Source organism: Mesoplodon mirus (assembly GCF_964341445.2).
Source record: "Mesoplodon mirus genome assembly, chromosome: 15".
Classification (NCBI taxonomy): Eukaryota; Metazoa; Chordata; class Mammalia; order Artiodactyla; family Ziphiidae; genus Mesoplodon; species Mesoplodon mirus.
The window spans coordinates 3,661,428-3,688,432 of NC_138991.1; the positions used below are offsets into that span (position 1 = coordinate 3,661,428).

At 44.4% G+C, this 27,005-nt stretch overlaps 1 protein-coding gene across 1 annotated transcript in view; it reads right to left on the bottom strand.

Annotated features, from left to right (window-relative positions):
* Positions 1-27,005, bottom strand: part of PHACTR3 (phosphatase and actin regulator 3) — a gene marked incomplete at its 5' end in the record, with an annotated part of 221,935 nt that overhangs the window by 34,352 nt on the left and 160,578 nt on the right. The window contains one exon of the mRNA XM_082643370.1: positions 1,800-1,953. Coding sequence (XP_082499496.1) covers positions 1,800-1,953 — 154 coding nt within the window. The remainder of the gene's footprint in view (positions 1-1,799; positions 1,954-27,005) is intronic.

Genomic DNA, 27,005 nt, shown 5'->3' on the forward strand with positions numbered 1-27,005 from the left:
AACACTGAAAAAAAAGTTCAATCTCATTAGAAAGGAGAGGAAACCACGCCTCCTGCAACGGCGCACCCCATCCATGAGACAGGCCACAAGGACACGAGGCTGGATCTGCCAGCATCTCCCCTTGGCCACGAGATCGATGCACCTGTGTTTCCACCCCTCCTTCCTTCCCACCCGTATGCATTTACTGAGCACCCATCTGGTCTGTACAAAGCCCCAGAGTGGGTACCAGCCACACAGGAAGAGGTCTGAGGATGCTCTCCGGGAATACGGAGCTCAGGGGAGATCTCTCCCTCATTACCCACAACTGTATCTCTAGCAACGGCCACGGCGCCTGCCTGCCCCTCATTTGAGTAAAATAAGCCTTTGCTGAATGACTAGACACAGAGTGATACGTGCGTGGTGGGTTGACAATCTCACTGCAATCAGGCTAAGAACGTCCAACCTGCAGAGGACCCCTCAACCCGTTAATATCAGGGAATTCGTGAAAATCCCCCTCTCAGCCCAGAGACTGATCAGGTGGGGGTGGGGCGCATCAATCTGTATTTTAAAAAGCCTCTCCCTGGTCTGGGTTCAGAGCCGATACAGGAGGAGGGGCTGAGGACCTGGCTCCCAGGCCCCACCAGCCATGGTGAGCACCGACTTACTGAGCACCTACTTTGTGCCAGGGCTCGGCCATACGCCTTCCTTACGGGATCTCCCCCCAAATTCACAATGACCTTGAGAGCATCAGCACCCCACTTTATAGACGAGAACACCAAGACCTGGGGAGGTAAGGCCGCTGGTCCAAGGTCCCCCAGCACGTCAGCACAGAGCAGGGCTATGTGATTCCAAGCCCTCAGGACCCCAGCTGGGGACCTCGGCTGCCTGCAGAAATGTGCGCCACACTGAGCCCACCCTCCTCCACTGTGATCCCGCAGCTGGTATCATCCCCATTTTATAGGTAAGAAAACTGAGGCCCACAGAATCACAGCATCTGGGCACTGGGCTTCACCCCCTCACACTCATTGCCCTCCACTCTGAAAAAACTCAAAGGATTTCGGAGGGTGGCAACACGGGGGCCCAAGCTCCCCGGCAGAGAGCAGAAACAAGGGTCCGTCCACCCAAAACGGGGAGACCTGAGCCTCGGGCAGAGGAAAGACCACCTGGAGAAGTCCAGGGTGACCTTCAGGTCAGGGGTCCTCGACTGGAGGATGGCTCCATCCCCCAGGGGACCCTTGGCAGTAACTGGAGACATTTTTGGTTGTCACCATGGGAAGCAGGGTGAGGGGCTGTGAGCATCTCCAGGGTAGAGGCCAGGGATGCTGCTAAATGTCCTACCGTGCCCAGGACGGCCCCATCAGAGTCATCTGGCCCCAAACATCAGGAGCCCCGAGTTCGGGAGATCCTGCTTCCGGCCCTCGCTCCTCCGGAGGGCAGGGGGGCGCCACAGACCAGGAGCACTGGCAGCCCCCCAGAGCCTGTCCACACCATAGGCCTTGCTTGGCTTCTATAACCAGTGCTTCTCCACAGGGAAGAGTGGCCCCCAGGGGGGATCGGGCCATGTCTGGGGACAGTGTCGGCTAGCAAAAGGGTGTGCAGCCTGCAGAGGCCAGGGAGGCTGCCAAGCATCTGACGGTGCCCCGACGGCCCCCGCGGTGAAGAGCCATCTGGCCCTGAGCGTTGACAGTGGCAAGGCTGGGAAACCCCGCCCTGGGCACTGCGTTTGGAACCGGGACAGTGCGGTGTGGGGAAGGTGAGACATCCGAGGGGTCAGGCTGCAGGGCCGGGACCAGCCCCCACTGTGCCCACGCGCCACTTACTTGGAGAGTTTCATCTCAATCTGCTGCCGGATCTCCTGCCTCTCTTCAGCCGTCCTCCTGGGGAAGATATTGCGGTCTTCCAGTTCCTGCTTGCTGGGCCGGTTCCTCAGTTTCACCGCCAGGAGCTCCTTCTTGCACTTCCTCGGCAGCGTTCCTAAGAGCAGGGGCACCGAGAAAGGGGGTGTCAAGGAGGCGCTGGCTCCCAGTGCAGCCAGCACTTCCCGCCCTCCTGCAGGAAAGAACCTAGACCAGAGCCACGCGGGCACGTCTGGCAGCTGTGACGCCCTCCAGCAAACGGTGGGCAACGCACCTCCCTTCACGAAGGCCCACACACAACCACGCCTTCCACAGGTGCGGGATCGTTCATGCATCCGGGGTCTCCAGAGACAGTCCCGATCGACACCCTTTGCCCCAGAGCGATTACTAATAGCACCACGTTTCATTTCAGAAGTGCCCGGGTGCAGATCATAAATTACAGTTACTTTACCCATGGTGGTCCGTCTCCCCATCGCCCTGTCACCCCCCTCTCCCCTCTGCCTGTGACCCCGTAGCCATGTGGGTCCTCTTCCATTCCTGGATGACCCCAACTCAGGGTCTCTGCACCATGTCTTTCCCATGCCGACCCCCGTGCTCTGCCTGGACCATCCAGGGCCGGCCACCTCCTGAGTCACGCTGCTGGCCTTGAGCCCTGCCCTCAAAGAGGCCCGATGGGTCCTCCAATCACCATCACCCACCCGGTTAACTCCTCCCCTATCTGGCCTCTTTCTTGTTCACTAGGTTATCCTCCATCTCCTCCACTAGCTTTTAAGTTCGACAACAGTCTGTTCTCCTGGGTCCTGGAACAGTGTTGACGCAGCAGGTTATCAAGGAACACGGTTGAGTGAGCCTGGTTCAGGGTCTAGGAGGCTGACATTGACTTTTAGTTCTACACACGTCCAAGCAGCAGAGTGACATCGGTGTGCATGTAAGGTCTTAAGGAACGACGTTTAAACGTACTGAAGAGCAGAAAAGGGGGCTGGCTGCATTCATGTACAGAAAAGGAACCGGCATGGAGCTGCATGAAGAGCGGAGTCCTTACCTGCCCCCCGCGAGCGCACGTGCTGATAAAGGGCAGGGAACTCCGGGGCACAACGTAGACTGCAGTTTTGCAACGTGTGGTTTTGTGCTTTTACTAGGGCATGGGTTTAAATCCGGGGGCTCAGACCATCATCCAATGAGGTCAACCCCACAGGTGGAGGGAAACTTTATTTCTTAAGAATAACGTCTCCCCAAAGAAAGCCCATTCCTACTGTGGGGTACAGGAGTACAAAGCAAGAAATGTCTAGTAAGGTGATAGTTTAACAGAAGTCTGGGATAAAGTAAGATATAAAAAATTGGACTTGACTGAGGCTTGAGTTTCTAATATGAACTTGTTTGCTGTGTGTTTTATTAGAGACAAAGAGAAAAATAATGACCCCCAAAGCCATTTCAGGCAGGACTCCAGCCCGATTTTGTTTTAATAGCTTTATACATGACTAGAGTCCTGTATTTATAGAATCATGAAAGCCTAAGGCAGTCACATGCATTTTTCTGTTGATCTTAACTGCATGGTCTGGGGGAAATTGAAAGCTAAACTGGCATTTATGAGCCGAGGGAGTCTCAAAGGTCTCAGGACAAATCCTTCGTGAATGTCAAAGGTCTGATAGGTGGCGAGAAGGATTGCCATTTTTAGACAACTGTAATATGCTAACCATGAAACTACACTGAATGTGGTTTCATCTTTTTAGCTTTTGATAAAGAATGTCTTTAAGCCTACTGCAAATGTCTCAGCATACTTGTCATTACAAACTTTAAGCATATTTGTTCTTAACTGAGAGAAAGATCCTTTCATCAGAGATTTCTAGATGTAATGAGAATTCACTCCACAGGAAATCTCTGTGCTAAGAGCAATTAATTCTTCTCTGCTTATTCATCCAGGCCCTAAGAGCGCAATATGGCACCCAGTAGGGCCACAATGAAAACTTCTGGGCTGACGGTCTTCCCCAGGCTATCAAGAGGTTAACAGGTTTGACTACTACTTAAAAGTCAAAAAGGGAAACTTCCAGACAAATAGCTTAAAGTGAGGGCTTTTCATGAAGTTGAGTGGCACGTCTACACAACTGATGGAATTAATCTAAACGAGCAGGGGATCCAGAGCAGGATGTGACACTGAGAAACAGAGGCCAGGAGACCTTCCTGTCCTGACGATGGGAACAAGTCACCCTCTCCCCCAAAGGCCCCCAAACACACTTGTGATCCTACCTTTGAGGCCAGAAATACCACTTCCAAGAGTCTGCTCCCAAAACAAATGGGACAAGCACACAAAACACACATAAGAGGGTGTTCACACAGCCTCATTTACGAAAGAAAGAAATTAAACACAGCCGAAATAGGACAAGACAGCATGTGTTAAATTATGGCTCATCTGTATCATGTGAATATCGTGAACCTATCATGAACCTATCATGAACCTAAGAACAGTAGTATATACATTACTGAGGGACAAAAAGACAGACATGATATGTTGCTACGAAAAGCAACTTGTAGGAGAGTATGTACGTTTTATATATAAATATATCTGTGTATGTGTTTGCATCTAATTTTGTGTGTGTGTGTGTGTGTGTGTGTGTGTTACGCAGGCCTCTCACTGTTGTGGGCTCTCCCGTTGCGGAGCACAGGCTCCGGACGCGCAGGCTCAGCGGCCATAGCTCACGGGCCCAGCCGCTCCGCAGCACGTGGGATCCTCCCGGACTGGGGCACGAACTCACGTCCCCTGCATCGGCAGGCGGACTCTCAACCACTGCGCCACCAGGGAAGCCCTGCATCTAATTTTGTAAGTATTTATAATCTTATAAATCAGCATAGAGATGCCGGAAATGGATTTTACTTATTAATTTTGGTTTTCTGTGTTTTGTTTTTAATCATCAACATAGCTTCCTTATATCAAAATAAATGTTTAAAAAGAAAGACCTTTGTGGACTGACAGCAGTGAAGATGGTGGAAACTTCTCTCCATAAAGGCAACAAAACCACTGCAAAATCATCAGAGTCAACGTTTTCAGAACTCTGTAAATTAACCAAAGGGTGGAGCACCACAGGAATCTTTCTTCAAGGAAAGCTGGATGAATCTCAGGAAGGATGGTTTACTCTGTCTCCTTCTCCCCTGGCTCTTTCTCCAGCTTGGCAGCAGCCTGGAAGCACTCTGTTTTCTGCTGAAAACCAGGGGCCTGGCAGCCACTGGAGGGAGGGGAACAGGCTTCATTCCCAAAGAGCTGTCATCATTTGACCTGTCGCTGGTTCCCTGAAGTCCCCACGGCAAGGCTGTCTGCATTGGATCTGACTCAGAGCTGGCCCAATGCAAAACTACCTTCTCCCCAGGGTCGTGCTTGTCAAAAACAATACTTTCTTTCCAAACCCAAGGCTTTCATTTATCTTTAGACCAGTCTTCCTCAATACTCTATGGAGTTCTTGATTGGCCAAAGCCAATAAAAATCAATGCATAAGCCAAATATTGTAAGTCAATTAAAAGAAAAACCTTAGAAGAGAAAAAGAAAGGGGCTGAGAAAATATTTGAATAGATTATAGTTGAAAACTTCCCTAATATGGGAAAGGAAATAGTTAATCAAGTCCAGGAGGCACAGAGAGTCCCATACAGGATAAATCCAAGGAGAAACATGCCAAGACACATATTAATAAACTATATAATAACCAGGATATGGAAACAACCTAAGTGTCCATCATCGGATGAATGGGTAAAGAAGATGTGGCACATATATACAATGGAATATTACTCAGCCATAAAAAGAAATGAAATTGAGCTATTTGTAATGAGGTGGATGGACCTAGAGTCTGTCATACAGAGTGAAGTAAGTCAGAAAGAGAAAGACAAATACTGTATGCTGACACATATATATGGAATTTAAGAAAAAAAAATGTCATGAAGAACATAGGGGTAAGACAGGAATAAAGACACAGACCTACTAGAGAATGGACTTGAGGATATGGGGAGGGGGAAGGGTAAGCTGTGACAAAGTGAAAGAGCGGCATGGACATATATACACTACCAAACGTAAGGTAGATAGCTAGTGGGAAGCAGCCGCATAGCACAGGGAGATCAGCTTGGTGCTTTGTGACCGCCTGGAGGGGTGGGATAGGGAGGGTGGGAGGGAGACGCAAAAGGGAGGGGATATGGGAACATATGTATAACTGATTAAATTTGTTATAAAGCAAAAAAAAAACAAACGATCAAAAATTAAATACAAAGAACTAATATTAAAAGCAGCAAGGGAAAAACAACAAATAACACGTAAGGGAATCCCCATAAGGTTAACAGCTAATCTTTCAGCAGAAACTCTGCAAGCCAGAAGGGAGTGGCATGACATATTTAAAGTGATGAAGGAGAAAAACCTGCAACCAAGATTACTCTACCAGCAAGGATCTCATTCAGATTCAACGGAGAAATTAAAACCTTTACAGACAAGCAAAAGCTGAGAGAATTCAGCACCACCAAACCAGCTTTACAACAAATGCTAAAGGAACTTCTCTAGGCAGGAAACACAAGAGAAGGAAAAGACCTACAATAATAAACCCAAAATAATTAAGAAAATGGTAATAGGAACATACATATCGCTAATTACCTTAAATGTAAATGGATTAAATGCTCCAACCAAAAGACATAGACTGGCTGAATGAATATAAAAACAAGACCCATATATATGTTGTCTACAAGAGACCCACTTCAGGCCTAGGGACACATACAGACCGAAAGTGAGGAGATGGAAAAAGATATTCCATGCAAATGGAAGTCAAAAGAAAGCTGGAGTAGCAATTCTCATATCAGACAAAATAGACTTTAAAACAAAGACTATTACAAGAGACAAAGAAGGACGCTACGTAATGATCAAGGGATCAATCCAAGAAGAAGATATAACAATTGTAAATATCTATGCACCCAACATAGGAGCACCTCAATACATAAGGCAAATACTAACAGCCATAAAAGGGGAAATCAACAGTAACACAATCATAGTAGGGGACTTTAACACCCCACTTTCACCAATGGACAGATCATCCAAAATGAAAATAAATAAGGAAACATAAGCTTTAAATGATACATTAAACAAGATGGACTTAATTGATATTTATAGGACATTTCATCCAAAAACAACAGAAGACACATTCTTCTCAAGTGCTCATGGAACATTCTCCAGGATAGAGCATATCTTGGGTCACAAATCAAGCCTTGGTAAATTTAAGAAAATTGAAATCATATCAAGTATCTTTTCTGACCACAACGCTATGAGACTAGATATCGATTACAGGAAAAAATCTGTAAGAAATATAAACACATGGAGGCTAAACAACACACTACTTAATAACCAAGAGATCACTGAAGAAATCAAAGAGGAAATCAAAAAATACCTAGAAACAAATGACAATGAAAACACGACGACCCAAAACCTATGGGATGCAGAAAAAGCAGTTCTAAGAGGGAAGTTTATAGGAATACAATCCTACCTTAAGAAACAAGAAACATCTCAAATAAACCACCTAACCGTACACCTATATCAGTTAGAGAAAGAAGAACAAAAAACCCCCAAAGTTAGCAGAAGGAAAGAAATCATAAAGATCAGATCAGAAATAAATGAAAAAGAAATGAAGGAAATGATAGCAAAGATCAATAAAATTAAAAGCTGGTTCTTTGAGAAGATAAACAAAATTGATAAACCGTTAGCCAGACTTGTCAAGAAAAAAAGAGAGAAGACTCAAATCAATAGAATTAGAAATGAAAAAGGAGATGTAACAACTGACACTGCAGAAATACAAAGGATCATGAGAGATTACTACAAACAACTCTATGCCAATAAAATGGACAACCTGGAAGAAATGGACAAATTCTTAGAAATGCACAACATTCCAAGACTGAACCAGAAGAAATAGAAAATATGAACAGGTCAATCACAAGCACTGAAATTGAAACTCTGAATAAAAATCTTCCAACAAACAAAAGCCCAGGACCAGATGGCTTCACAGGCAAATTCTATCAGACATTTAGAAAAGAGCTGACACCTATCCTTCTCAAACTCTTCCTAAATATAGCAGAGGGAGGAACACTCCCAAACTCATTCTATGAGGCCACCTTCACCCTGATAACCAAAACCAGACAAAGATGTCACAAAGAAAGAAAACTACAGGCCAATATCACTGATGAACACAGATGCAAAAAACCTCAACAAAATACTAGCGAACAGAATCCAACAGCACATTAAAAGGATCATATACTATGATCAAGTGACGTTTATCCCAGGAATGCAAGGATTCTTCAATATACGCAAATCAATCAACATGATACACCATATTAACAAACTGAAGGAGAAAAACCATATGATAATCTCAATAGATGCAGAGAAAGCTTTCGACAAAATTCAACACACATTTATGATAAAAACCCTCCAGAAAGTAGACATAGAGGGAACTTTCCTCAACATAATAAAGGCCATATATGACAAACCCACAGCCAACATCATCCTCAATGGTGAAAAACTGAAACCATTCCCACTAAGATCAGGAACAAGACAAGGTTGCCCACTCTCACCACTCTTATTCAACATAGTTTTGGAAGTTTTAGGCACAGCAATCAGAGAAGAAAAAGAAATAAAAGGAATCCAAATTGGAAAAGAAGAAGTAAAGCTGTCACTGTTTGCAGATGACATCATACTATACATAGAGAATCCTAAAGATGCTACCAGAAAACTACGAGAGCTAATCAATGAATCTGGGAAAGTAGCAGGATACAAAAATTAATGCACAGAAATCTCTGGCATTCCTATACACTATTAATGAAAAATCTGAAAGTGAAATTAAGAAAACACTCCCATTTACCACTGCAACAAAAAGAATAAAATATCTAGGAATAAACCTACCTAAGGAGACAAAAGACCTGTATGCAGACAATTAGAAGACACTGATGAAAGAAATTAAAGATGATACAAACAGATGGAGAGATATACCATGTTCTTGGATTGGAAGAATCAACATTGTGAAAATGACTCTACTACCCAAAGCAATCTACAGATTCAATGCAAGCCCTATCAAATTACCAATGGTATTTTTTACAGAACTAGAACAAAAAATTTCACAATTTGTATGGAAACACAAAAGACCCCGAATAGCCAAAGCACTCTTAAAAGAGAAAAATGGAGCTGGAGGAATCAGGCTCCCTGACTTCAGACTATACTACAAAGCACAGTAATCAAGACAGTATGGTACTGGCACAAAACAGAAATATAGATCAATGGAACAGGATAGAAAGCCCAGAGATAAGCCCACACACATATGGTCACCTTATCTTTGATAAAGGAGGCAAGAGTATACAATGGAGAAAAGACAGCCTCTTCAATAAGTGGTGCTGGGAAAACTGGACAGCTACGTGTAAAAGAATGAAATTAGAACACTCCCTAACACCATACACAAAAATAAACTCAAAATGGATTAAAGACCTAAATGTAAGGCCAGACACTATAAAACTCTTTGAGGAAAACATAGGCAGAACATTCTTTGACATAAATCACAGCAAGATCTTTTTTGACCCACCTCCTAGAGAAATGGAAATAAACACAAAAATAAACAAATGGGACCTAATGAAACTAAAAAGCTTTTGCACAGCAAAGGAAACCATAAACAAGATGAAAAGACAACCCTCAGAATGGGAGAAAATATTTGCAAATGAAGCAAGTGACAAAGGATTAATCTCCAAAACATACAAGCAACTCATGCAGTTCAATAACAAAAAAACAAACAACTCAATCCAAAAATGGGCAGAAGACCTAAACAGACATTTCTCCAAAGAAGATATACAGATTGGCAACAAACACATGAAAGAATGCTCAATATCATTAATCATTAGAGAAATGCAAATCAAAACTACAATGAGATATCATCTCACAATGGTCAGAATGGCCATCATCAAAAAATTTACAAACAGTAAATGCTGGAGAGGGTGTGGAGAAAAGGGAATCCTCTTACACTGTTGGTGGGAATGTAAATTGATACAGCCACTATGGAGAAACCCAGCAATCCCACTACTGGGCATATACCCTGAGAAAACCATAATTCAAAAAGAGTCATGTACCAAAATGTTCATTGCAGCTCTATTTACAATAACCAGGACATGGAAGCAACCTAAGTGTCCATCAACAGATGAATGGATAAAGAAGACGTGGCACATATATACAATGGAATATTACTCAGCCATCAAAAGGAACGAAACTAAGTTATTTGTAGTGAGGTGGATGGACCTAGAGACTGTCATACAGAGTGAAGTCAGAAAGAGAAAAACAAATACAGTATGCTAACACATATATATGGGATCTTTAAAAAAAAAAAAAAGAAAAACAAATGGTCAGAAGAACCTAGGGGCAAGACGGGAATAAAGATGCAGACCTACTAGAGAATGGACTTGAGGACACAGGGAGTGGGAAGGGTAAGCTGGGACGAAGTGAGAGAGAGGCATGGACATATATACACTACCAAACGTAAGGTAGATAGATAGTGGGGAGCAGCCGCATAGCACAGGGAGATCAGCTCGGTGCTCTGTGACTACCTAGAGGGGTGGGATAGGGAGGGTGGGAGGGAGGGAGGGAGACGCAAGAGGGAAGAGATATGGGGACATATATATATGTATAACTGATTCACTTTGTTATACAGCAGAAACTAACACACCATTGTAAAGCAATTAGACTCCAATAAAGATGTTAAAAAAAAAAAAAAAAGTAAAACCTTGATGTTACCAGATCCAGCTCAACTCCAGCCAATGTTGGAGAGCTTTTCCCATGCACAGCTGACAGACAGGGCTCAGGAAGCAGGGTGGGCAATGCTGGCTCTTCTCCCAGGACCCAGCATGGCCCAGAGAGCTGCTGACCCCAGAGCTCTGGGCTCCACCTCACCGGGCGGGGGGCAGCCTCCCGAGCTCCACGCAGGCCCACACACCAGCGTGTGTGGGACTCAGAACATACCCTCAGCCCCGTCTCATCAGCGTCCATTAGCCACCCGGTGGAGAAAGGATGCTCATGGGGGGTCTCAGGCCTTGGCCCACTCTCTTCCTGTGAAGCCTCCCTTCTCTCTCCCTACGCACCACTGGCCGGCATCCTCCCACTACCATAGCCACGCCTCTGTCTCCTTTGCTGGTTCTGCATCATCTCCCCTCTAGACGTGGGTGAGCCCAGGACTCAACCCTCAAACCCCTCCTCCACGCTTGCTTCCTACACAACCTCTTCAGTCCCACGACGCTAAGGACCAGCTGCCAATGCTCAGAATCTCCCTCTCTAGCTACATCCTCTCTCCTGAATCCACGCTGCATCTTCGGCTTCCTTCACGTCGTCTCTACCCAGGTCCCAATCAGGCATCTCAAACTTAGCACGTCCACAGCTGAGCTCCTGTTTTCTTGCTGAAGTGCTGATAGGTTAAGCGACAGAACCGAGATTCATACCCAGGCCTGAGCTCAGCATCCACACTCTTAGCCGTGACCTTCACAGATCTGTTAGGTACAGCAAGGCACCGTCTCTAGTGCACCTGCCGTACGCCTGGCCCCCAAGAGCAGAAATGAGGACCACGTGGTGCACACGCCACTGAGCTCACTCAGGTGAGGGAGGGAGATGTGAAAACAAGCACCTGTAATGATCTGAAACATATTATGTGTGTTCCTATTTGCACATCCTCACAAACTATTCTAATTATCTGTTTGTGTGGATTTCCCTAACCACAGTCATTATCTGAGCTTGAAACATTTTCACTCAATGGAGAAAAACAAATCTGCTGAGCTCATCCATGGAGAGGATTCTGCCTTGTTCGTTTCTTTCCCTGCACAAACTCGGGAAATGTCTGCTGAATTACACAGCACAGGAGGAATGAACAGGCCATACGAGGAAGGGGGCTTGTCAAGATCAAGGAAGGGTTTCTGAAGGAAGGAGCATCTGGGCTGGAACCTATAAGAAGGATTCCCTCCTGAGGACCTGTCATATCGGAACCCAGCTTGTTCCATACAAGGGATGTGCCATGAAAACTTGCCTCGGGCTCCAAAGGAAGAGTGGTGACTTTAACTTCTACTTCTGACCAGGATGGAGTAATACACACTGAATTTCCCACCCACACATAAACAAAAATCAAAATATATGAAACAATGGTTTTGAGGACACGGGAAAGGACAGTGACCCCTGAGATGGGAATCAAATAAAGCGAGAGCCCTGTGATGACCCAGCTTACTGCCTCTGGAGATTTCCTAGGCCATGGACCAGGGGACCAGGGAGTTGCAACAGGAAGAGCTTGGAAAACTCCCTGAGTTGAAAAGATGAAGCCTTAGAGCCCAAGACGGCGAGAGTCTGCAGGGTGGAAATGGGAGGGAGAGCAACACAGACCGAAGGTGGAGATCTGCAGAACCAGACCCTGGACGTAAACTCAATAAAATCAATGATCACATGAAGTGTAAACAGTCTGAACACCTGAACTAGAGGCAAAAATTCTTAGGATGGACAAAAAAGCAAGAGCGAACTACATGCTGCCTACGAAACATGCACTTTAAATAAAAAGATGCAAATATTATAGATGAAACGTACAAAGGGAAAATGAGGTACCATTCTAAGATTAATCCAGAGAAAGTTGAAGTGATCTATTAACAGCAGACAAGGGAGATTCCAGAGCAAAGGAGTTACTCAGGGATAGAGAGGATCATCCCAAGTGACAGAGGGACAACTTCATTAGGAAGATGGGACAGTCCTAGATATTGATGGCCCTACTAAGAGGGTCCAATATATGAAGCAAGAACTAATAGAACTGAGAGAAGGAGATAAATCTACAGTTATAGTTGGAGATTTCAGACCTCTAAGTAACTGGTAGAACAAGTAGACAGAAAATGTGTAAGGAGGGACACATCCCTGGTGGTCCAGTGGGTAAGACTCTGCGCTCCCAATGCAGGGAGCCCGGGTTCGATCCTTGGTCAGGGAACTAGATCCCACACGCATGCCACAACTAAGAGTCCGCAGGCCACAACTAAGAAGTCTGCATGCCGCAACTAAAGATCCTGTGTGCTGCAACAAAGATCCCACATGCTACAACCAAGACCCAGCGCAGCCAAAGTAAATAAATAAATAATTCTTTAAAAATGTGGAAGGATACGGAGGATTTGACCAACACTCTCAAGAAATCTGATCCGATTAACATTTATGAAAACACTCTAACCCACAACACAAGAATACACATTCTTTCCAAGAGCACGTGCAATATTTACCAAGACAGACCATACTCTGGGCCACAGAGCAAGTCTCAGTAAATTAAAGAGTACTCAAGTCATACAAAGTATATTCTTTGGCCAGAGTGGTATTAAACTGGAAATCAATAACCAAAAGATCTCTAGAAGTATACCCAAATCTTTGAAAACTAACTTTTAAAATTCTGAATAACCTACAGTCCCAAGAGTAAATCAAAAGGGAAATTAGGAAGTATTTTGAAGTAAAAATTAACACAGCTTGTGGGAAATTTACAGCATTAAATGTCTAAATTAGAAAAGAGGAAAAGTCTCAAATCAATGACCTCAGATTCCATCTGAAGAAGTTAGAAAAAGAACAAATTAAAACCAAGGAAGTAGAAGAGAAGAAATAATAAAGATCGAAGTAGAAACTGATGAAATAGAAAATAGAAAAAACAATAAAGCTAACACTTTGAGAAGAGCAACAAAACTGATGAAACCCGAGGTAGACTTATCAGGGGAAGTGGAGAGACGAGAGTGAGAAGAAGAGGGGCACACACACACACACACACACACAATTACCAGTGTCAGGAATTAGAGGTGCAATAACCATCTGCTTCAACCCAAACTACCAAGACTCACTTAGGAAGAAATATATAACCAGAATAGACCTATATTTATTAAAGAAATACACTTTCTACTTAAAAACCTTCCCCCATTAAAAAAAAAAAAAAAAAAAAAAAAAAGCCCTGCAGGCCCTGATGGATGTATTGATGGGTACTATGAAACATGTAAGAAATAAATAATTCCAATTCTATACAAATTATTTCAGAACATTGAAAAGAAGGGTAGACGTTAAAACTCATGCTATGAAGCCAGAATTTATTGTGACATCAAAATCAGAAAAGATACCTGCAGAAAAGGATACTAAAGATTAACAGCCCTCCTGAGCATGGATATAAAAATCCTAAACAAAATGGTAGCAAATCAAATCCAACAATTTATACAAACGGTAACACATCATGACCAACTGGGAGGCAAAGCGGTTTATCATTTGAGAAGCAACGAATATCATTTGCCAAATTAACAAGCTTTGAAAAAGAAAAAATGTATTAGGTCACCCTTCCATTTACGGGGTGTTTGCTGACTCTTATCAGAGCCCGCCCGCCCAGAGGGTTCCGCCCGCTCACCTCAACGGTGAGTTAACGGGAAGTAAGGTTAAGTTCACGGCGGTGGGCGCTGTCCCAGGTCACAGCTGGGAGCAGGGCTCAGGCTGTCTGCCTTCTGGCTCAGAGAAGCATGACCTCTCACTCAGCTTTAAGAACAATGCACGCTCACTGCAAACAACCGAAGCACAACAGCAGTATTAAGAGGAAAGGATCCCCTTTCCCCGCCCACATCTCGCCTCCCGAAGAAACCACTACGGATGTTTTCCGGCACTTGCTTCCAGGACTGTTTCTCTACCATTAACCACTGACACTCCCACTTAACTCTTCTGTTGCACAGAAGTAGGATCACACCATGCACAGTACAGCGAAAAGCTGGCTTGCTCACACATCTGCCTCTATAGAAGGATGGACGGATCCAGCTCCTTCTCTTTTATGGCTGCAAATGATCCCCGAGTGTGGATGGCACATAATCCCGTCACTTGTTGATCCAGCTCCCTGGGAATGGACATCTAGGTTAGCGCTCATTCTTGCTCTCTTAACCAAAGCTTCAGGGACTGCCCTCATTCCCGTATTTCCCTGCACATGGATGAACATTCCCATCAGCTCCGTCCCTGGGAAGGCGAGCATCCCTGAAGCAAAGCCACCACGTATTTTAGGTTTAGACAGACGCTCCTTCCCCCCTCCACCCTGGATCATTGCCTCGCTACTGCTTCCAGAACCACAGTCTTGAAAGGAACTGTAAATGGGGTCGGGTATAAAGAAGAACAGAAGGCTGAGGAGTTAAAAATAAACTCAGCACGAGATCTTTTTCTCAATTAGTCACACTTTGGAATTTATCCTAAGGACATCATTACAGAGATGCGCAAAGTCTTAGCTACAAGGATGCGTATATACTCCCGCCGTTTTCCCCCGCAAACTGCACGTCCAGACTGGCAACCGTGGAATCCAGGGGGCTCGGCCGCGTGAGGCTTTGGCATTTGAGTGGGAGGCGGCGGAAGGCATGGGTGCCCCGAGAGAGGAGCAGGGCAGGGGTGCCCCCCCCCGCTGCAGGAGCCCCGTGTGAGGAATCCTCGCACCTGCCTCGGCACGAGCAGGGATGCTGTGGGGCCGTCTTTAACCTGCTGTGGAGTTTTCATTTCAGACTTCATACTTTTCAATTGTGGAATCTGCATTTGGTTCTCTTTTATAGTTTCTGGTTCTCTGCAAAGATTCTCCATCTGTTCATTCATCCTGTTCTTTAAGACCCTGGACATGTTCACGACGATGGCAGGTCTATTTTGGTTTCGAACACGGTCGTCTACTCCGTGGCACGCTCCTTACTCCAGAGGCTCAGCCTTCCTGGGGTTTTGAAAGACGCTCCACGGTGCTCCCCGAGGTCTCCCCGCGGTCTGGGCTGGATCCCAGCATCCCTGGCCTCCAGCACCAGGCTCCTCCCTTGCCCCTACAGGTGATCTCTGCTAAGTCCTGGGGAATTCTGTCTGCCCTCGGCCAGCTGAATCTGCACGGGAACTTCCGGGGCGCCCTTCACAGACCCCCCTTTTCCAGGACCCTGTCCTACAAACTCCAGCTGCTTCAGCAACACAGAACCGCATCTAGGTCTCCCCCTCTTGGTGTGATCACCACTCTGCTTGGAGGCCACATCCCTGCCCCACTCCCCGCCCAGGAAGATGCTCCAGGCAGAAAGCTGGACGATCAGTTGCAGGGCTCACTCTGTGTGTACCCGTCTTCCAAGGATAAAAGTGAATTTCAATGTGAATTTCAAATGTGAGCTAGTACTGCAATTTCAGTGGATAAGTCTGTGCATCACTATAATTCCACAGCCCCAGAGTTCTCTGGAGTTTGGAGCCTGGAAAAAGCATCGCTGCCTGTCACAAGAGGAAAGAGAGGGTGCCCTGCTATGTCAAGAGCTGTGTGCAAGGGACAGGGGGTGGAGTCTGGGCCCTGAGTTCCAGCCCAGACCCATCTCATAACAACTACCCATGGAGCCCAAACCAGCCGATTAATCTCCTGGGCCTCAGTCTTGTCATCTGTGAAATGGAGCAATGGAACCCAGCCCAGGTCATATCTCCTGTGTCTCTTGCAAGGTTCATCACCTCAGTCGTCACTGAGGACCTACTACATGCCGGGCGCTGGGTTGAGAATGACACAGAAATGGGCCACAGTGCCTGAGCCAAGGGAACTAAGAATCTGAGACAAGGACAAAGCAAGTCCCCCTGAAGCCTGCCCCCTGCCAGAGAACAGGAGGTCTCTGTGGTCACCCAGCTGCCGCAGTCAAAAGAAAGGATGGCTTTCCAACCAGGGCTGCTAACCTTCCTCTGTGACTTGGAGCATCCAGGGTCCCATACAATGCAGACCCTGATTCAGAGGGTCAGGGTGGAGCCCAAGACTCTGCATATCTGAGCTCCCAGGGGACCACTGGTGAGGAGGCCAGGGACCCTTCTCTCTGCTCAGCTCCTCCTGTGCAGGGGTTTCTGTGTGCCACTGTGGTCAGCAGGATAATGGCCCCAAAGATGTCCATGTCCTGTCCCCTGCACAGAGGGACCGCCATCAACACCTGTCCACTGCTGGGTGGTGCTAAGCACACTGCCCACCTCATCCTGTGTCATCCTCATGGCGGCTCCCTCAGGCCCTAGAAGACTTCTGCCCCGAGGGTGGCCTCCTGGTCCAGAGAAGGTCACCCTGCTCCCCATTAGGACAGAGAGGCGTGGGCAGCCAGGGGCAGCCCTTATGCCCTCTCCAGAAGGGCCTGAGGGACAGTCTCACAGAATTAAGACTTCAGGTTCTTCAAGTAATTCTCCAAGGGAATTGAGATGCCCTTTTTGAGGGGAAACTGAGGCTCTAGGGGAACTGAGGGCCCCAAGGCCGTGCATGCTGGGCCCGAGTGGACAAACCTTTAGGGACACTGAGGTGCCCTGGAGAGCTTGCTGATGGGTGATCCCTCATGGCTACAGAGCTAGAGAGACCTGCGTTCAAAACGGGCATGTGTCCCCCCAACCCCTTTGCCTTGGTTTCCTCAACTGTGAAAAAGGGACAGTGATAGATAGTACGTGCCCCGTCAGGGGATTAGGTGATAGAACGGGAGAGAAGCTCTCAGGAAAGTACCCAGGTTGAAGCAATAGTGCAAAGAAACAGCAGCTCTGCTATGTCGGATTATCACTGGGCCTACAAGTCCCCTCGCATGGACCTGCTGCTTGGTGCTCAGTGAGAACCACCAGACCCCCACAGGGTCACCCGCAAACGGCCCACCAGCTTGTCCCAAAGTGGCCCCTCTTCCGAGCATCCTGCATCCCAGTGGCTCCCTACAGCGCCACCTAGTGTGCATGCTGGGAATGGCCGGTTTCCAGGTAACGTCAACCCCAGAGCCCCAGGCCAAGCCCAGGCAGTGACCGCTGGTGTTCTGTTCGCTCATCCTGCAGTGAGGACAGGTGATCCCTCTCCTCACCTGACTCAAGTGACTCTTCACATCACAGGATTCACCGCAAGGGGCCTTTCAATAACCTTCCACCACATTTAAGATAGGATTCAAATAACATTACACATTTTAGCTTTTACTTTTCACAAGTGGGTCCAGGCAAAAGGATGCCAGAGCCTGCAAAGAGGGCCACCCTTTCTTTCAGTTCAGGAAACACCACAAAGCGCCCGGCCTCACCTCTCCCCATAGTGGTGTTCCTGTGTCATCACATCATGCAGCCCGATGTGTCAGGATTTCTGATCCAGACACGGCCCTCTTCTGCCTCCTTGCCTTGATGCTGACTGTCAGCTTTTAATGCAGCCAGAAACTCCTCAGGTGGTCTAGTTTTTCCTTAGAATCCTTGGGGACCCAGAGCTGGGACATGAAGTACTTGTTGAATAAACAACAAAGCAGATTTTTGTATAAAGCTCTGTGGAAAATTCTAGGTTTTATACTATGGTGGACCTATCAAGGATGAACTTTGGACCAGGTGCACCAGGATCACTGCCCCCCCCCCATCTATGCACTTGCTGAAATGCCAATCTCTGGGCCTCACTTTCAGGACTCAGTAGGTCAGGCTGTGGTAGAAAATGAAACTATTAACACAATGGCTATTTCATGTCATCTTTCCTTCATAACTACTTTTGTGTGCATTTTATAACGTTTGCAATACATTAGTATGGTACCGCTCATATATACAGTTTATAAATAAATAAATGAAAATAAATGTAATACATAATGAAATAAATAATGCACAAATATCCAGCATATACTTTTTCTTTGCTCCTGGGATGCACCAACAGAAAGCTTTGTGACCCTCTCTTTAGATTATTGGTTCTAAGTGCTCATCTGGTCACAGCCCCACTGAGAATGATTTGCTAGGTCCCTTGTTTTCAGCATAAAGCCCTGCCCCTGAGTGTCACTAGCTGTGGAACCCCTCCTGGGGGTTCTGTTTAGGTTCAAGATGCCACCCTGCCTGCTCAGGACACAGAGCAGCCCCAGGGGTCCCACTGGGCAAGTCCTCAAAGCAGGTCACACAGCTCCCCAGGACCTCTGTCCCTGACAGGTGATGCAGCTAGGATGGAAGGCTCAGGCAGGTGTGGGAGCTGCCCTGAAGCCGTGCAGGGATCACTCCCTCCTATGACCACTGCCTGGAGTGAGCTGTTGGGGTCCCTTCAAGAATCACTGCACTCAGAATCCCAGGTGTTTATCGCTTATTCACACTCGTCCCCAAACAGATGCAATTTGCCAATAGGAGTGATATTTTTTGCCATTAGCAATATTGACACTTCACACCATGGCTGGGATTCTTAGCCTTCTCAGGTTACCTGGGAAACTGACCAAAGTGATGGAGAGTGAGATTCTCACATCAACGTTACGCTCACACCAACTAAGACCCTCAGAATTGGCCCCCTTCCTGCATACACATGCTGGGCCCCAGGCGGTCCAAGCCAGCTTTAGTTTCCTAAGTGCGCCCACCTCTGCCATGTCTCTGAGACTGTATCCACCTAGCAAACTCTTACTCATTCTTCAAAACCCTATTGAAAACTCCTGGTCCTCCTCCTGACATCTGCCCACCACCTAACCTGTTCTTAGCCCAGGCGTCAGCTCCTCTGTTGCAGGCATTGTTGAGTTGTGTTACGCTTGCCTGCCTGTGTGTTTGTAAGACTGAGAACTCCCCAAAGCAGAAATGGGGTCTTTTCCAAAAATGCCTATCCTTACTGATTTGCTAATGATAAAAGTAAGACATGCTCATTAAATCCAATCTAAGCAGAAGACACGGCAAGAACTAGAGCAGAAATCAGGGAAGTTAAAAATAGGACATCAACAGAGAAAAACCGACAAAACCAAAAGCTGGTTCTTTGAAAAAGATCAATAAAATCAAGAGTATCGAGCCAGACCAAGAGAAAAAGGTAGAGGACACTAATTGCTAATATCAGAAATAAAAGAGAACATTACTATAGGTAATATGGATGTTAAAAGGATATTAAAGGAATCCTATGAACAACTCTGTGCCCACAAATTGGATAACCTAGATGAAATGGACGAATTCCTTGAAAATACACAAGCTGCCAAAACTCACACAGGAAACAGACGATCTGAACAAGCCCCTACTAAATAACCTGAATCAATCATTAATAATCCTCTAAAACAGAAAGCACCAGGGCCTGATGGGTTGACAGGTGAATTCTACCAAAGTTTTAAGGAAGACATTATATCGGTTCTCTACAATCTCGTTCAGAGGATAGAAGCAGAGGGAATCTTCCTCACTCATTCTATGAGGCCAGCATTACCCTAACACCAAAACCAGACAAAGACAGTACAAGAACAAAGATCAGTATCTCTCAGGAACACAGATGCAAAAATCCTTAAAAGATTAGCAAATCGAATCCAAAAATGTATAAAGAATTATACACTAGAACCAAGTGGGATTTATACCAGGTATGCAAGGCTGGTACAGTATTTGAAAGCCAATTAACATAATCCATCACATCAACAGGCTAAAAAGGAACAATCACATGATCATATCAACTGATGCAGAAAAGGCATTTGACAAGTCCAACAACCATTTATGACTTAAAAAACTCAGTCAAGAGTGACGTCAGCAGGGAATTCCCTGGCTGTCCAGTGGTTAGGACTCTGCACTTTCATTACCAAGGGCCTGGGTTCAACCCCTGGTCAGGGAATCACGTTAGCAGCACGGTGGATGAGACGCCCCTTTGTCTCTCCTCTTCAATCTACAGCTAAACAAACCTGCCTCTGCCCACCATGTCAGGACACCAGAGAAGTCCGTACATCTGTGCATCTGAAGGTGGGTGGACTGGAACACACAGAGGCCGCGGAACCTGGGGAACAGCAGAGGTGGTACTTGTGATCCTGGAACCCCAGCCCCAGTAGCCAAGCCCACAGCCCCAGAGAACTCAGTTGCATCAGAGGAGACAGTGGACACAACTCCAGCCTCCTGGCCACAGTGGTGTCCACAGCCACAGGGGAACACGTGGCAGTGGAGGCAGGGCCTGTGATCCATCCCTCCAGTCACAGAGGTGCCCATAAATCTGGTCCCCCTCCCTGCCTGCAGCAGCAATACCTATAAACCCCAAAACCCAGGACACGACAGAGGCACTCACGACCCTGGCTTCCCCTACCACAGTGGAGCCTGCGACTCAGAAGACCCCAGACACAGCGGAAGTGCCCGTCATCCCAGGGTCCCAGGTGGTGACCAGCAGCAGCAAGGCACCAATGACCCCAGATACTCAAGCAGGGACGACAAGGGCACCCAGTGGAGGGTGGAAAGTGCTGATTCTCAAAGGTGATCTCAGGTAAGAGAAACCAAAAACTTGTGCTATAGCACGACCTACTGGAAAAGAAGAGAAAGGCCTCTAATTTTTAACCTGTTGAATTGTTAGAATTGAGTTAAAAAAGAAAAAAAGAAAAAAAAAAAACTTTACCTAAAGAAAAAAGGTGTTTACTAGTTCAAATGCAACAGCAGAGGAACAACTCATCAAGTTCCAGGAAGAACCACAGTAACCTTGTACCACAAAAAGAAAATGACAATTCTCCAGAAACCAAACTTAAAGTCATGGAATATTACGGATCTCACTGATAGAGAATTCAAAAAAGCTGTCATGAAAAAAACACAATGAGCTACAAGAAAGCTCAGAAAGGCAGTTCAGTGAGCTCAGGAATAAAATGAAAGAACATAAGGGATATTTTACCAAAGAGACTGAAACTCTAGAAAAGAACCCAACGGAAATTATGGAGCTGAAGAATTCAATAAACAAGATGGAGAACACAATGAAAAACACTGGAAATAGAGCAGACCACATGGAAGAGAGAATTAGTGAACTTGGAGATGGAAATCTAGAAATGATTCAGGTAGAAGAGAGAGAATTAATATCTTAAAAAATGAGGAAATTCTATGAAAACAAAATGGCTCTTTTAGGAAGGACATTAGGATAGTGGGTATCCCGGGGGGAAAAGAAGGAGAGGGGCATAGAGAGATTATTTAAAAAAAAAAAACAATAGCTGAGGGCTTCCCCGGTGGCGCAGTGGTTGAGAGTCCGCCTGCCGATGCAAGGGACACGGGTTCGTGCCCCGGTCCGGGAAGATCCCACATGCCACGGAGCGGCTGGGCCCGTGAGCCATGGCCGCTGAGCCTGAGCGTAGGAGCCTGTGCTCCGCAACGGGAGAGGCCACAACAGTGAGAGGCCCGCGTACCACCAAAAAAAAAAACCATAGCTGAGAACACCCCAAACCTGGGGAAGGAACTGGATATACAAGTCCATGAATCTAAAGGAACATCTAATTACCTCAGAAAAGACATTCTTTCTCTAAGACACATTATATTAAAACGGTCAAAAGTCAATAACAAAGAAAGAATTTTAAAGGTAGCCAAAGGAAAAAGAATGATAACCTACAAAGGAACTCCCATCTACCAGGAGATTTCCCAGCAGGAACTCTATAGGCCAACAGACAGTGGAATGACATTCTCAAAATACTGAAAGAACTGTCACCCAAGAATACTCTACCAGCAAAGTTATCATTCAGATACGAAAGAGAAATAAAGGCTTTCCCAGACAAACAAAAGCTGAAGGAGTTAGACCTGCACTAGACCTGCCTTACAAGAAATATTGAAAGGAACTCTTCTACCTGATACAAAAAGGCAAAAGTACACAAATCTTTGAGTAAGGTGCTAACAGACAGAATCAGAAATTGCAACTATATATCAGAATAGTTGGGTTTTTTTTGCGGTACGCAGGCCTCTCACTGTTGTGGCCTCTCCCGTTGTGGAGCACAGGTTCCGGACGCGCAGGCTCAGCGGCCATGGCTCACGGGCCCAGCCACTCTGCGGCATGTGGGATCTTCCCGGACCGGGGCACGAACCTGTGTCCCCTGCGCCGGCAGGCGGACTCTCAACCACTGCACCACCAGGGAAGCCCCCAGAATAGGTTTTTAAACATTTATTATAGTATAAAGGTTAAAGAGGAAAAAAGCAGTAAAAATAACTATAGCTACCTTCAATTTGGTAAGAAACTCACAACATAAAGAAGGATAATTTGAGACAATAAACACATAAAACAGGAAGAGGAAAAGGATGGAAACCATATAGGCAAATGAAGGTAAGATGCTATCAGCAGAAAAAGGACTATTTTATCTATGATATGCTTTATACAGACATCATGGTAAGCACAAAAGATAAATCTAGAGCAGAGACACAAAGCATAAAAAAAGAGGAAACTGAAAAAATATCATAGAAAATCACCAAGCTGAAATAACAGAAACACAGGGAAAAAGAAACAATGGAGATATAGAGCTACCAGGAAACAAAAGATAAAAGGGCAGTACTAAGCCCTCATCTCTCAATAATCACCCTAAATATAAATGGATTGAACTCACCAATCAAAAGGCACAGAGCGGCCACCTGGATAAAAAACAAGACCCAACTATATGCTGCTTCCAGGAGACCCACGTCAGCTCTAAAGACAAACAAAGGCTCCAAGAGAGGGTATGGAAGATGATATTACAAGCAAATAGCAGCTGAAAAGAAAGTGGATGTAGCCACACTTATATCAGACAAAATAGACTTCAAGCCAGAAAAGGTAACAAGAGACGAAGATGGACATTATACAATGATAAAGCCGACAATTCATCAAGAAGACGTAACAGTTATTAACATACATGCATCTAACACAGTGGCACCAACGTATAGAAAGCAATTAACAGGACTAACGGAAGAAACCGACAACAACAACACAGTAATAGTCAACCCCCTACTTACATCCACGGACAGACCATCCAGACAGAAAGTCAGTAAGCAGACAGTGGCCTGAAATGAAACAGCAGACCAGACGGAGTTTATAAACCCGTACAGAACATTCCATCCAAACGCAGCAGAACACACAGTCTTCTCAAGTGCAGATGAAACAGTCTCAAGGACAGACCATGTACTGGGACACAAAACAAAGCTCAGTACATTTAAGAAGACTGAAATCATATCAAACATCTCCTCCGAACACAACAGTGTGAAACTAAAACTCAACTACAAGAAGAAAACTGGAAAAATCACAAATGTGTGGAGACTGAACAACATGCTACTGAGCAACTATTGGGTCAACAACAAAAAAATCAAAAAGGAGATTAAAATTACCTAAAGACAAATGAAAATATGGCATACTGAAATCTATGGGATGCAGCAAGAGTGTTACTAAGAGGGAAGTTTATAGCAATACAGGCCTACCTCAAGAAACATGGAAAATCTCAAATAAACAATCTAATCTCGCACCTAAAGGAACTAGAAAAAGAAGAACAAAGCCCAAAGTCAGTAGAAGGAAGGAAATAATAAAAATCAGAACAGAAATTAAAAAAATAAAATAGAGACTAAAAAGACGATAGAAAAGATCAATGAAACTACGAGTTGGCTCTTTGAAAAGATAACTTGACAAACCTTTGGGAAGAATCACTAAGAAAAAAGAAGACTCTGATAAATAAACTCAGAAATGAAAGAGGAGAAATAACAATGAAAGTCACAGAAATGCAAAGGATTATAAGAGAACAGCTGTACTCCCAACAAACTGGGCAACCTAGAAGAAATGAACAAATTCTTGGAATCATACAAACTTCCAAGACTGAATCATGAAGAAATAGAAAATCTGAAAAGACTGATCACTAGTAAGAAGATTGAAAGAGTAATAATAATAAAAAAACTTATCCAGAAACAAAAGTCCAGGACCAGACAGCTTCACAGGTGAATCTTACCAAACATTCAAAGATTTAATATCTATCCTTCTCAAACTCATCCAAAAAGTTGAAGAAAATGGAACACTTCCTAACTCATTTTAAGAGGCCAGCATCATCCTGATACCAAAACCAGAAAAAGACAACACAAAAAAAGAAAATTACAGGCCAGTATTTCTGATGAACATAAACGCAAAAATCCTCAACAAAATATTAGCAAACTGAACACGTGTGCTACTTAAAAGGATCATATACCATGATCAAGTGGGGTTTACTCTAGGGATGCAAGGATGGTTCAACATCCACAAATCAATCAATATGATACACCACACTAACAAAATGAGGGATAAAAATCATATGATCATCTCAGTAGATGCAGAAAAAGCATATGACAAGATTCAACAGCCATTTATGAGAAAAACTCTCAATAAAATGGGTATATGAGGAATGTGCCTCAACCTAATAAAGGCCACATATGACAAACAAACCCACAGCTAACATTATACTCAATAGTGGAAAACTGAAAGTTATCCCTCTAAGATCAGGAAGAAGAAAAGGGTGCCCACTCTCACCACTCTTGTTCAATGTAGTACTGAAAGTCCTAGTCAAAGAAATTAGGCAAGAAAAAGAAATGAAAGACATCCAAATTGGAAAGGAAGAAGTAAAATTGTCACTGTCTGCAGACAACCTAATTTTTATGTATAGAAAATCCCAAAGACTCCACCAAAAAACTACTCAAAATAATGGTTACAGTAAAGTTGCAGGGTACAAAAACAACAGATGAAAATCCACTGCATTCCTATAAACTAACAATAAGCTAGCATAAAGTAAAATTAACAATTCTATTTACAATTGGTACCAAAAAAGGAGTAATTTTAATCAAGAAGGTGAAAGACCCGTACACTGAAAAATATAAGACATCGGTGAAATAAATTGAAGAAGATACAAAGAAACAAAGATACTGTTCTCATTGGATTAAAAGAATTAACATTGTTCAAAAGTTCACATTACCTAAAGCAATCTACAGAGTCAATGCAATCCCTATCAAAATCCCAATGACATTTTTCACAGAAATAGAACAAAAAATTCTAAAAGTTATATGGAAGCACAAAAGACCACAAATACCCAAGCAATCCTGAGAGAAAACAACAAACCTTGAGGTATCACACACCCTGATTTCAAACTATATTACAAAAGCCATAGTAATCAAAACAGCATGGAATTGGCAGAAAAACAGATACATAGATCAAAAAAAGAACAGAATTGAGATCTTAGAAATAAACCCACATATATATGGACAAATAATTTACAACAAAAGAGCAAAGAACATACTACAGAGAAAGGATAGTATCTTCAATAAATGGTGCTGAGAAAACTGGATAGATAGATAAGAAACTAGACCACTGTCTCACACCATACACAAAAATTAACTCAAAATGGATTAAAGACTTGAATATAAGACCTGAAACCATAAAACTCCTAGAAGAAAACATAGGCAGGATGCTCTTTTTACATCAGTTTTAGCAATATCTTTCTATGTATGTCTCCTCAAGCAAAGGAAACAAAATCAAAAATAAACAAATAGGATTGCATCAAACTAAAAAAGCTTCTGCACAGCAAAGGAAGCCATCAACAAAACTAAAAGACAACCTACCTGATGGGAGAAGATATTTGCAAATCATATAACCAATAAGGGGTTAATATCCAAAATATATGAAGAACTCATACAACTCAACAACTCCAAAACACAAAATCTGACTGAAAAGTGGGCAGAAAATCTGAACAGACATTTTTCAAAAAAAGACATACAGATGGCCAACAGGCACATGAAAAGATGTTCAACGTCACTAATTATTAGGGAAATGCAAATCAGAACTACCGTGAGATATCACTTCATGCCTGTTAGAAGGGCTATTATCAGAAAAGCAAGAAATAACAAGGGTTGGAGAGGATGTGGAGAAAAGGGAACCCTTATATACACAGTTGCTGAGAATGTAAGTTGGTGCAGCCACTATGGAAAACAATATGGAGATTCCTCAAAAAAATAAGAATAGAATTACCATACAATCCAGCTATTCCACATGGTTATTTATCTGAAGAATACAAAAACACTAATTCAAAAGGATATATGCACTCCTATGTTCATCACAGTATGATTTACAATAGCCAAGAGATATGGAAACAACCTAACTGCCCATCAAGAGATGAAGGGATAAAGAAGTTGTGTACATATATACATACACACACACAGACACAAACACAACAGAATACTACTCAGTCATAAAAAAGATAAAATCCTGCCATTCGCAACAGCATGAATGGACCTGCAGGATATTATGCTGAGAAAAGTCTGACAGAGAAAGACAAACACCAAATGAAATCACTCATGTGTGTAATATAAAAAACAAACAAATAAACAAACCAAACCAAACCAAAATATAGATACAGAGAACAGAGTAGCGGTTACCAGAGGGAAACAAGGGGGAAGGCAAAATGGACAAAGGGGGTCAACTGCATGATAATAGATAGAAACTCAATTTGGGGTGGTGAGCACACTGTAGTGTATGCAGAAGTACAAATATAGTGTTGTACACA